Genomic DNA, 13,530 nt, shown 5'->3' with positions numbered 1-13,530 from the left:
ACAAAACAGGGAAAAAATATTCTGCACGGCATTATTAAGGTTATTCCGGCGGTGGAATTCGTAATCAGGCGCACCTGTTACTGAACACCCTTGATGCCTGCGCCTGGGCCAGGATGCCAAGTGGTTGCAACAGCAGCAGCGGCAGCAGCAGTCATGGCCGTTAGTTTGTTGTCTTCGAAAGCTCTAACCACGCCACCTTACGTCGAAGGGGGAAAGAATTATGAAATTTTTATGCGTGTAAAATGTGTTTCATGTTGTTTCTACTCGTCCCCATCCAATTGGTTGACTGCTTTGTTTTCGTACTCCACGAGATGACATAAAAATTTGTATGTAAACAAGCGCACTTAGGTGTTATTTACGATGCCCGGTCTAATTTAAATAAGCGAATCTAGGGTTTCATCTTGGCCACCAGACAACAGGGGTAGATTTGCACCGAAGACCGTAATCGACCAACCACCGGCAGAAGCAGAGTGCGGTTCCTAATGCATTTTGGCTTTCATAAGACGCTTATGCAAATGGAACGGGCACCTTTCGTCGGATCCACACTGCCGTAGGTTCCATTCCATTCCCAGCGGACAGTTCCCTGAGACGATGTCCGACGTCTATCCGTCCGAGCATTTCTTCTTCGCTTTCCGTCTGGGTGCAGATCATCAGAGGTTTTGGAAAATTAAATTTGCATAATTTCCCATCCTCGTCGAAGGGGTGTGCACTACTGCTTTTGCTACAATTCAACCAACAACCCAAACCACAGGAGGGGCTAAGTAGCTAACGCCAACATCAAAAGGTTTCAATAAATCTGAAAGCCTTTGGTCTTTGTGGCCTTTGCGTTTCGGGAATAAATTACGGATTCCACTTCGGGCGAAAATAGTTGTCGGAAAAGGCCAACGTACGAAACCGTATTGTGGTTAACAATGGCGGATGTTCCGTTCCAAAAAAGGAATATTTTGAAATAAATCGAATAAACTGGTCATTTATTGCACACACATTTGTTTCAAAATCGTTCCTTTTTGGTTAACCAATGATTATTCAAATTCGTTCGATCAGCGAAGTTGGTAAATAAAGTTACGGCGAGTCGTTTCACATTCTGAATCAAATCTAATTCACGAAAAGTATTTTCCCTACCACGGCAGGCAGGCAGTCACTGAGTGCCAACCAATACTATATTCATAGAAAATCGGAGCGCAAGTTAGACCCGCAGTGGTTGAAAAGTTTGTCCGTTTTACATTAAAAATCAAATCAACTCCTTCGTAGTCATCAGGCCGTCCGACCGGCCGGTCGAGGCAGCACTACTGCCGCCGCGGTACGGACATAATGGATCTAGAATTGCTAGCCTCAGAGGAAAAGTTGGACACCACCAGCATCGCCATTGCGCTTCACGAAGGACCTTTGGCTGTCTAGCTCAGCCTGTGGTGACTGATTTCACATGCAAATTGAAATGCAACATTTACAATGGACTCCCGGAGAAACCTATCCGGGGAAGTGTAACTGTAAGTGGTATATGTTGCTTTCCTTGGGATACGGGTGAATGGTAGGTTTTCGTTGCATGTCAGGTTTTCCACAGTCTTAAACTTAATAGTCTAAAAACAGTGACATCTATCCTACCCGAAACTCTCGGGGGGAAACTACCTCTACACGCTGATTTTAAGTGGTTGTGTGAGTCCTACACCAGCCAACTCCGGTGGTGCTGACGGGACGATTGACGGTTTAGTTGTCCCGTTTCCGATGTTTTGCGGGTGCCGCAAAAGTTGCTTTGGGACTTTGCGGCCAGTCTGGACAGGAGTATTCCATTTGAAGGATATGTGCACTCAGCATTTTTCCATCACAAATACCGGGCCTTCACAGGAGTTTCTTTCTTTTTTGTCTGCGTAAATTTATTTCTGGTGATCATTAATTTTTAATTTATTTATTTGTACATTGAATGAAATGTTTTAAAATGTTCCCAATAAGTAATCATGGTGGAATATGATAAACATTTAATCGAAATTAGCTGTCAAATTTAGATTAGTTCTGAATTGCTACAGGTTCTAACCAACATTGGGTAGTTCAAATCATTTATTTATGACATGTAATAAATTGGTTAGAACTTTTTGGAAGCGGGGAAGTGTCTGGCGCTAAGAATGATAATTGGGATGAACTAGAAAATTTTGATATATAGGCCAAATATATATTGACTCGTTCAATGGCAGGTGGGGCTCGCATACGCGCTCTTTCGGTTGGTATACGAATGTTTTACTAACTAAACTACTGTCGCACCCTTATATTAGGTTGTCAAATATACAACTTTATTTTATTCTCCCAGTTCTCCGCGGTAGAAACAAAGAGCAATGATAGGGTTTTTTTTCTAATTCCCGTCGTAATAAGTAAAGCCATTCTAATTTTCATCCTTTGTTGGATAGATTTAATGAATACTCCAAAAGTTCTTGTGCTGATTTGACTCAAACACACTTACCTTCCGATCCGTGAACTTTGAAATCACTGAAAAGCGACTATTATTGAAATTACGCAGCTTACTTTATTTCTAAAATACGTCGTACCGTTTTAAAATCTGTCCATCAAAATTTTTCATCGTCCGAACTAAAAATCACAACAATGATTACGAAGCTAACGCGCATGTATTTGTGTAGGACGGCATGACAAATGTTATTCTGCAAAATTTCTGCAGGTCAGGCAAGTTTTCCTGGCTGTAGAATAACGACAATGCCTTGCGTGAGTTATTTTCATTTATGAATGACGGAAATTAAAATTAGTCGACATTTTCTTCTTCGTCGCACGAAAAAACGTAGGAAATTTGGCTGGTAGGACTTCTTTAATGATAAAAAGCATTTAAATAGATCTCAGCTTACTTTGATTGATCGCGTATGATAGACAACTAACTAAAACATTGGCGAATAACTAATCTTGCATTGTGTGTCATAAAAATGCTGAGATTGTCAATAATTTGTGTTGGATAGGACGGAAATAGGCAATTACGACGATGTAGCAACATACCCTACAAAACATAATTATCGTCGTCGAGGCGAGGCATGTGTGTGTGATGTTAGGTAGGTAACATTCATTATTTTCCATTTTGCTTTATACGGAAACAACGAGAAAAAAATCTTCAGTCGTCCTAATATTTGTTTTTTGTTATTCTCTTTCATCCTGTCTGATGGCTTCAATTACCTTAATTAATAAAAATGAAACGTCTATTTTAGTTCATTTATAAAACAGGTTGTTGGGACTCAAACTAACTCTACCTCAAACTCCTAACTTAAACAATTCGTCAGCAATACTAAAGGTCTGTATCACAAGTATGATTGGCTTTTTTGGACCATAGATGGTGTGATGCGTCGATGATAGCTGCCAGTAGCATTCCGCCAAACCGTCATCTACCGTTGATGAATGGACTGTAATCACATCAAGAAATGTTATAGCTTGTACCGAAGAGTTACTTCGATAAGGCCGAATTCTGTCAATTCGTAACGGCAATCATGAGTGGCAAGAAAACCATCATCCACCTACAAGGCCTCATACATTCTGGTAATACATCCGAATACGATCGGTATCACTGTGGGGTGGTTCCACTGTAGGCAGTGCATCAAGCTGAGATGGTTGAGTATCATGCAATGGCGAATCGGAATCAACGGAGAAAATGTTGTTGGTAATTTCACACTTGCCAGGTTTTGAATTTAAGAAGTCCTTTTCACCACACCCACTCGCAATACCGAAAAGACTCTTGCATGAATATCTTGCCTGCAGTGTGGTGGTCAATGATACTAGTCTCGTTGCCTTTCTGTATCATAGAAGTTTCGGATACTACACTTGGTCTGCGACAGGAGTCTTAAAAACATAAAGCAATGTCTTGGCACTAAATTCCGATAGAACTCGGCCTTCTGTACGTTAAAGCATTATTCATTTATTTACTAGCTGAGAGGTTCGGTGGCTCTTACCACCTGGTTGATCCAGGTAGTGCCTACAACTCGTGGTTCATACGCCTACGCCACTCTACGCTAACCCGTTTGTACTCCGCCAAAAATAGACCGCAACACCTTTCGTTCAAATACGGCAAGTGCCCGTATGCCTTCCGTAAGCAAAGTTGCTGTCTCAAGTCTGTAGAATCTGCCGGTCTGATTAGCGTTTTGTACATCGTCAGCTATCTATACGGAAAAGTAGCTTCGACTTCCAGCTTGAATGCGTCGTTGAATCTCCTTACTCGTATTATTGTCGGCGGTGGCCAAAGATTCCAAGTATACGAACTCATCCACCACATCCAGTATGAACTGGCCAGTTATAGTCACTTTCCGTGGGAGGTAATACGTTGTTTTCTCTGGAACTTCTTCCTACCATATATTTGAGTTTCGATGCATTAATTTGTAATCCATTCCTCTTGGTCTCTGTTTTAATCTAGATTTAAGACGCAGGTGGCCTCCGCCATCCCAAGGATTCCTAGCAATGATGTCGAAGGCGTCTCAGAAGTTGGCTACTCTTACTGAAGATCGTTCCCCTCGTTTGGGAGGCCACAATAACACACAGGACAATCCATTCCTTTGCCGATACCCTCCGGGCGATTCGAAAGGACAAGATGCTCCCGAAATATGCCACATAACACATCACTCGCTCCATGGTAGCTTTAATCAACCCCATCGGATTGTTCAGAAAACTGTGCTCGTGAATTATCTGTCATAGCTGTCCGCACTCGACTGTATCGTATGCTGTCCTGAAATCTACGAAAATATTGGGTGCTTTGCCCTAAGTTAAACGCGGTCTAAAGGAAACACCACGCTTGAAGCAACATTCCATGCACTTGTACACTAAAAAATCGGTATTTAAAACTGCATATTTCAACTCATATTATACTGGATATGAACCAGTGATTATTAAATTACAAAGAAAGTTCTCAACACAACCAACATACAGAACGTTTAATAATTAGCACATTGAAGTGTACACATATTAAAACACTAGCTGTAGCCCGCGTGCGTCGCCTCGCGTCTAATTGAGAGCAAATCGGTATCAGCATCTTTGGCTCGAGCAGCATGTTCCAGCGCGTTGAGAGCAAATCGGAGGTACGCTACGTACGCTATGTAACTCAATGAGGCGCAACCACGATACTTTTGCACGTCTTGAATGCAATCTGGTATGATTGGTTTGAGTCTTTACTTAATGTGGGAGGTTGTTACCACGAAAATATATTGCGCCCCTCGTTTTGGCTACAGACAAGGCTCTTATATATATAGATGGTCGAAAAAGTGGTACTTCTGCGAAAGTGTCCCGTTACGAAATGTAACTTGTTATACTCACCTAAATAACAATTTAAATCAAAAAGTAAATACTACGTTAGAAAATACATTTAACAGACATAATTTCAAACTTGTTTAATAACTTAGTCACAAACATATTTTAGCTGACGGGAGCAAAATGTCAATGAAAGTCGGATCCTCGTCGTAACGGGACACGCTGGAATGTGTTTATTGGGAATAAACGACTTAACAAAATCCAGGAAAACACCTTGTAAGCGGCGTTGACCAGCGAAATGCCGCGATAATTACATCGATATACCCGATCGCCCTTTTTGTATGGGGTATGGGATAAACCACACCACTCCTCCAGTAGTTTCTCCTCCTTTCAAATCCTTGAAATTGTCCAGTGATATGCCGTTGCTGGCGGGTCTTGGTAGGTTTTATAGAGTTCTGCCGGGAGATGGTCCTTTCCGGTGGCTCAATTATTCTTTAGCTGACTGATTTCTCGCCGAATCATTTCAAGATCACGAGCCAGCACACTGATATCGTTTGTAGGCACTCCTAGGTTAATTTCCGTTGCTTCTCCTTCTGTTATATTGCCGTTGAGATGCTCATCAAAGATCTGCTTATACCTGTCGACCATCCAGCGCTTGTTTGTGACCAAGTTTCTCTCCTTGCTCCTGCACATACACACTTAAAATAAAGTACCGAGTTCGGTAAACCGAACTCTGAGCAGCAGAACGTTCGGTATTTTTTTTATGCTGGCAAACATTACTAATGATCCGTGAACGTTGATTGGCACCACCGACATTTTTACCGAACGATCGGCTGTTCAGAGTTCGGTAAGATTTTACTGAACTTTTTAAGTGTGTATAAAACTTTGGTGTGTATCCTTTACGAGATTGGTTCACTTTCTCATAGAATTATGCAATTGAAGTAGTTCATAATAAGGCTGCGCGAGATTGACTTTTTCGGTGTCGAGACGAAACGAAACGAAATTCAAGATCAATTTCGATTAGGCGAATTGGTCGAAACACTAACCCTGGTGCAGGAAAGGTGCCAAACAGGAACGTCTTTATTTATAAACCTAGTTACCCTGATCTGTGACACAAACCAGACCTCTCTAGACACTAATGGGCCCTTTTTGAGATACTGCAGTCTGCGTCTTATTAGTGCTCTGCAATTGCAGAGCAGGTGTTCCGAGGTTTCGCATTGCAGAAGCGAAAGACATCATCTTGTACAAAACCAAGATTTTGAAGATGATATTTGCTCGGATAATGTCCTGTCATAAGACCGGTAAACATGCTGAGATCTCTTTCAGCAACTAAAATTTTGGAATTTTTTTCTCAAGCTGTCAAAAAAAGACAAAGATACACAAAGAAGATCTGATTTACCGAAATTAAAGATACATATGTGTACATTTGAAAACGGTCCGTAATCGGCTGTTCGGCGAAGCTTTCATTTGACATCGTAACAGGAGCGTTGTACGGCCTTCATGTCAACTTTGCGAATGCATCTTTTGATTCTACCAATCAGGTGTTTGCAATTCGTGGCTCTCCAGTTATTTTTGTACACCAAGGGACTCAAAATCCCGAAGAAATCTTCGATTGGCCGCACTGAGACAGATTTTTCGGGTCGTGGTTCTGGGTAAAATTGGGATCGAATGAGATTCAGGAACGATTGTGTTTTTTGGCGTAATGCGATGATGCTCTATCCGGCCAAAACACGTATTGTTCATCTGCATGATGTTTTTGTAGAAACGGGATCAAAATTTTCTCTAAATATTCGTCTGGTGCATCTCAATTGATAGCCAAACCAGAGGGCTTGTTGTTGAAGAAACGAGAAAGAGAACGATGTCCTTCTGCGTCCATAGTTTTGGCTGGTCTTCCACTACCTTGCTTGCGAATAGTTGTTGGGCATCTTAGGATATGGTAAACAGTCGAAGCCGCAACATATTTGCTTTTTAAATGTTGTACCGTATACTTTTTGCCGAGATTTCTGTTGCAGTTCGTAGAAGTGTACAACGCGCTCCCGAAATGCTTCTTGTTTCGACGCCATTTTTAGCAAAACTGGGTAAGAATGAACAAAACAAAAATACTAACAAAAAGAGGAGAGAGAGCAAGCATATACATATTCTCATTTCTCTCTGAGGTCGTTTGTTGTTGAGCAGTAGGACCACAAAAATATTCCAAAATTTTAGTTGCCACCCGTTACTCTGCGTTATAAATCAGCCACAGATGCTCGTAACTGAAAGGAACCGTAGTATGACATTCTAGCATCCTTGATAATGACCCGATTTGACTCTTTCCTCGGTGCTTAACTCAGTTTTCTTTCCAAGTTTATCGAACTAAAAAACCTATTTCTTTAACAATATTCTTTCTAAGAGTCGAAGGAAACAGTAGAAGAAAGTAATGAAACATATATGTTCATAGTATTTCCAGAACGAGACGGGAGAGAGAGCGAAAATTAGATCCGGGGAGGGGCATTAAAGCAACACTTATAGGTTCGAAACTCGTTCTTTTTACCAAACTGGGAGATCCACGGATTGAACCAAGCTATAATGGGAGCCAATCATAATCGGATTCGAACCCAACTTTTCTGTCAAGCCCCGTTATTCGCCGTTAAAGGCGGATGTATATGTTAACTAAACCTGCTTTTTGTAGCTGAAGTATTTTTTATACAAAAGTTTAACTTTGAAAAGAAAATGTCCATAACACCTGCCTTTGACGCCTGTTCAATATAGATGAATCACCCAATTTCCTTTTTTAAATTCGAATGTTAGTTCAAGTCAGAGAGTCAGGGTTGACGATTTCTTTTGTATCCAATTCCCATAGAACCACCTTTTGTCTCCGATTTTGTCACGTCGAATGTCACTTTGTTCGACTGGTCTACTTTTGGTATTATGTAAGTCACATTCGACACGATTTTGTTGCGCAACTCAGCTCCGTCAACCGCTAAAAAGTGACTCAACCATCAGCAAATGACCAGCGGTTACATTGAGCCGCTATGCTACCCGTTCTCCTCGTACTCGACACGTCGACACGTTACTGTCGAAGTAACTGAGTCGAGTCGAGTTGCTCGATATGACTTACATAGTACGGCCCTATTTTTGTGTTTATATTTCATGTTCAATTCAGGTTACAGAGCTTTGGTGACTGTGAAGACCTTTTGATAAGTTACTTGAGAAATCTTGCAAACTGTTATAATTCCATTATCTAGAATTCGGTTCGAAATTTCGCGAAACGTCGCAAATGACGAAATTTAAAATTCGATTTTGCGAAATTTCGAATGAAATTTAACGAAATTCAACGAAATATGTTTAAGATTTCGCGAAACTAGAAATCTCGGGTTAGGCGAAATTGCTCGAAATTATTCGAAATCTCGCACAGGTCTAGTTCATAACATGCGACCTAAAAGCAGAGGCAAAACAGAGCAATTCCGGTAAAGCGTGAGGTTAAGCGATGTTTTATGCCATTTTTTTCAGTCCGGCTTGACATAGTTCAATAGGTCAACACCAAAGTCCAGAAGGTCCGTGACAGATAGGCTAGGATTACGGGCCACATCGTGAATCTCCACTACATGGAAACAAGCAGCAATTTCGTCTTCCCGCTTAAGGTTTCAGACAGTAGCACGTTGGCGTTAGTTTATTTGGCTGGAATTTTAAAATCTCGGACGTGACTGATTACTAAATTTGATTAAATTTCCATTACTTTCAATGTCCATAATTTGGACCGGGATATACAACCGTGGATCAATCTCGTGAGCAGTGATGTTAAAAACTCGAAATCTCAAAACTCATCAAAAATCAAAATCAACTGTGAATCATGTCAACTTAATCCTATGCAGAAATTCTATTTTCATAACAAGAAGCACAAAACTCACACATATTTCTTCCCGCTTGATCATATTCTGCTTTGCTTCAACTGCTACCTGGAGCTATACATAGCTATAGCTATACATACAAATTCGTTGTTGAACAGCATAGGCATTTTCTCGTGCGATACGTAACTGTAACTGTTACGTAACTGTAACTGTAACTGTAACTGTAACTGTAACTGTAACTGTAACTGTAACTGAGCGTAAGAGAATGAATTTCTAAATAAATGGTAAAGTTAAACTAAAACACACATTTAAACTACATGTCGCAGCTGATGTTTTCTCTGGTGGTTAATTCTCTTTCGCTCTCTGGTTCGTTGTATGAATTGCCAGCTGTGGAAGAGGTAAGCAAAATGCTCCCAGCTGAATTTGGTTCACATCGCATAGCAACAGAGACATCGCATATAATAGTGAGAGAAATTCATATGTGAGTTCGGCGCTTCTGATCAAAGTTGAAATTTCTTATGCTTGAAATCTCATTGAGTTTTTTGCTGCTATGAATTTTTCAACACTGCTCGTGAGTTAAGCAGATCCCTTCGGAGAGAGCTCAACCCGTGAGATTGTCCAATGTGAGCAAGGCACAGCAGAATTAGCTACATACCGATGGAATTTGATCTTCTGATTTTTATTTCGATAGCCCTTGCAACCAACTGGTAGAGTATAGGATAGTTGCGGGACGATTTTATTGGCTCTGACAGTTTCTCCCAAGCAACACAATTTTGGTATTTTGAGTTGCAGTGACTTATTTATAACCAAAACTAGTAATGTAATCACAACAACTTTATAACAACTGTGTTGGCACCGCTTACAGTCGAGATTTAAACATTAGATGTCTGGCAACATGGGAGGTGCTCATGAAGTGGATTTACCTTTCCTTACTGCTTTTATTATAAAGCCGAAGGTAACAGGTGGAGAAAGCAGCTTAAAGTCATCTAATACTTTTCTAAGTGGGAAAAATCCATTTGATTAATGCTCTGGCACTCAAGTTTTTCTTCATTTTCATGAATTTTTGAATTTTCGCACGAAATAAATGATTCAAATTGATATAATAAATCATACTATGTATTTGGCTGGATGGATTATAATAAGAAGGTTTGAGTCTTTCAAAATAAGGAATCAAAGGTTTATAGAAATTCAAAGAGAAATAACACTAAACCGTCACTTGGGGTTAATTAAGGAAAATTTAAAAAAAATTGCGTTTACTCCTATACTGATGCCACACTGGTGAAGGCTACACCTCATAACCGAAATATGCTCATCTGAGAATATAGCATAAAGTAGTAGAATTAAAAGGAATTTATTCAAATTTTCTTCGCTTATTTGTGATACTCGAAAATAATTTAAACCTGTTTTGCCTAAATAGCAGTATGGCCAGAACCAGCAGCAGTTATCATCACCAGTCCACATTTAGATCACTTTCAATGCCATCCAACTAGAACATTCATCAATGAACTGGCGCGAACGCGTTTCGCGTGCAAATGTTTTTGTTCACCCGGATTGAGGTCATCCGAACCGCAAGTCCTTGAAAGGTTGAAAACACAATTCACCCGGCGTCTGTTCGCCGTTACAAAATAGCTGGAACAACGGATGAACGGATTTCGAGCGCCTTCCAGTGTGTGAACTCAGTACGCATGTCTCGCCGGGATACGGAGTTCACTCCGAATGGTGCTCGCCGTTAGCCGGAATGTAGTATGCATTCCGGTCGCGCACAGCATCGCCAGGTGCTCCGAAACGAAACAGTTTCAGTTGGATTTCATAGTTCATACTGGCACGTACTAGGTAGGACCAATACCAGTGAGTTGCACAAACGCCTTGCAAAGTTTTGCATCGTTTTCTCACCTGTCAGCTGCGTTCCTACCGCCTACCCCACGCTACGGTCTGCACCCCGAGGAGGTTTCCACAGGCGATAAATTTGGATTTAGAGCTTAACTTGCGTCGATAGAGGTTTTTGTTTGAGCTGATAATAAATTTTCCCTGTTGAACTTTGATGGTGGTTTTTCTGTGAAATTTCTCAATTTGATCGATTGCTTTACTGGAAAATGAAGTGAAGACTCTCAGTATTATTTAGCATCTAACATGTACTTGTGAATAATAAAATCGTTAGGTTTCAAATCGATACGAGTGCAGCACTTTGATGACATAATCCGATCGCTAAGCATGGCATCGCATATCAGGGAAGTTCAATTAACACCGTTGCCGGCCGGGAAGAGCACAACCAATCATAAACTAGCAGCGATTGGGTTGGCGTGCGGTGCGTCGATTCCGCTACCCCGATTTGCGTCAATATGCGAACATGAACATATATAGTCCTGGAACGCGTAATCATGACATTGTTTCACAGCACAGGTACTCCCATACGGAAGTCAGAGAGAGAGGTACCATCTTGCCCAGCCCCCGTACAGAACGCACCCTTGTCGGAGCCAATTGCTGCTAGAACCGTTGGTTGTTGTGGAATTATGTCTTTATTGGAGCACCCGGAGTACGTCGGAGTCGTTCGATGTCGCGTGTCTTATCGCAATAAACGTGCGAAGTTGGTGGTGAAATTTATGCACAGGATGTTTAAATAGAACGCAACGTGTTGCTAAAACCGTTTCGGGCGGTTAAGCTTATCTAGGTCTATTCGGTGTACTGTTAAGTGGATCGAGCGAATGTGACGGCTCCGACCCGAAGAAACGGGTGCCTGGTTGGGGTGAGGTCTCCGGCGATGATGAATCTATTAAAGAAAGTGTGTTTTATGCCAAATTTCGTTAATGAACGAGTTTGTTTACAGGCTTTCGTGCTACTGCGATAATAATGGAATCATGTTGGGTCTGTTATTATTTAGGTTTCTTTTTCTCGGAAACTTTTATTTTTGTTAACTCGTAAAAACATAGTTGGTTCTATTCTCTGGCGGCGTCAGCCAGTTTAGCATCAAAATATCAACGATTTTTTGTCATGCAAACGCCCGAAATAAAACAAGTTCCGTTTGAGGGAATCCTGTTCTCGAACAGCAGTTTATATTTATTTATTTTCTATTCGTGTGGAAAAAATCAGAAATGAAACCTTTCAGTTTTGCAGTCACTTGGATATTTAAAAAATTGATTTAGATGATAAACACTACTTACAAAAGAGCACTCTATTTATCATCTACTGTCATTTCTTTTATGTGAATATATGACACTACTTTTTTGATTAAACAACGGTAACGTATAGTGTTGTAAATCACCAGTTTATTTGAACAATTATCACATTCTTGATAACATAAATTTTATCGTTGAATTAAAACATTCTAGGAAAAAATAAATCTGCACACCAAAAAGGCGTATTCGTAGACTCGAATCCTCTAGGAATCAATTAATATCCCCAACCGAAAAATCCTTTGACGAGCTCAAAGAACTGGTCGACATCAACACCGTGTTCACGTAGTTTGTCAAACAGGGATTGAAGCTCGCTGGAGTTCTGTAATAAAAACAAAGCAATTAATTCAACACAGAATTTCCACGTGCTCTGAAATACTCACATTGGCAAAGTCCACCAAACTCTGAAACTCGGTACTCTGAAGCTTCTCAAAGAACGCCTTGAACTCAGCGCTGGTCTCCATCTTCTGCTCAAACAACGCCAAAAGCTCCTCCTTTGGCAACAGAGCCAACACTTCTTCGATCAAATCGTTCAATCCACGGATGCTAACAGCTTGACGAATCATCAGCGAAGGCTTCACCGGTTTCACTCCGATCAGATCGGCCAGCTCATTTACAGCGTCGTACGCACGGACACCGGCTTCCTCCAGGTAGTCGAGAATATCGAGCACTTCCTTGAGAGCGAATACCTGATCCCAAACGGCGGCGAACTCCGGACCGGTGATGTACTGAACGGCGGCTTGCACTTCCTTGTCGGTTAGGAAGTACCGCATGGCAACAGCGACGATGTCCTCAAATGGGAGTAGAGCGACAAAATCATCGAAATCTTCCTGCAGTGTGCGGCTAGTCTGAGGCTGACTGAGGGCGACCGAAGCCACCAGGGCGAAGGAGATAATCGATAGTAGTTTCATCTTTACGGCTTAGATTGAACGAAGCAAAGGTTGATGACTGAATGATGGATTGTGTTTGGACGTTTGATTTTTATAGGACTGATACTAGCTGTTTACGATGTTATCGAATAAGAGCACCTGAAGTGGCATACTTTAAACGATACTGCAGAAAAAATCTAACTTAGTAACTACCAGTTGACTTTATTGATTACTTCAGCCACTTGAGAAAAGATGCAGAAGATTGGAATGCCTTACTTTCAAGTGGAAGTACTTCATATTAAAAATAATGTGAGATTTATTAATTAATCAAGTTTTAGAAGTATTCAGAACATTTGGCTGCTCTTACCAAAGAAGTGCGATGACTGATCCAATTCAGCAATCCTTGTTTTGTCACGAAACATTTTAAATATGCATCCTTAAGGAAATTTA

General features: G+C 40.9%; 1 protein-coding gene across 1 annotated transcript; it reads right to left on the bottom strand.

The window, feature by feature from the left end:
* Positions 1 to 12,428: 12,428 nt before the first annotated feature.
* Positions 12,429 to 13,122, bottom strand: LOC128736658 (protein G12-like). Its single transcript, XM_053831147.1, has 2 exons — positions 12,595 to 13,122; positions 12,429 to 12,533 (listed from the first exon to the last, which is right to left on the bottom strand). Exons 1-2 carry the CDS (start codon positions 13,120 to 13,122, stop codon positions 12,429 to 12,431), a joined length of 633 nt encoding a protein of 210 aa, XP_053687122.1.
* Positions 13,123 to 13,530: the final 408 nt, after the last annotated feature.

Source organism: Sabethes cyaneus, chromosome 2, assembly GCF_943734655.1.
Source record: "Sabethes cyaneus chromosome 2, idSabCyanKW18_F2, whole genome shotgun sequence".
Lineage (NCBI taxonomy): Eukaryota > Metazoa > Arthropoda > Insecta > Diptera > Culicidae > Sabethes > Sabethes cyaneus.
Note: the sequence above shows the minus strand (reverse complement) of the source record. Positions and strands in the feature narration are given on the sequence as shown.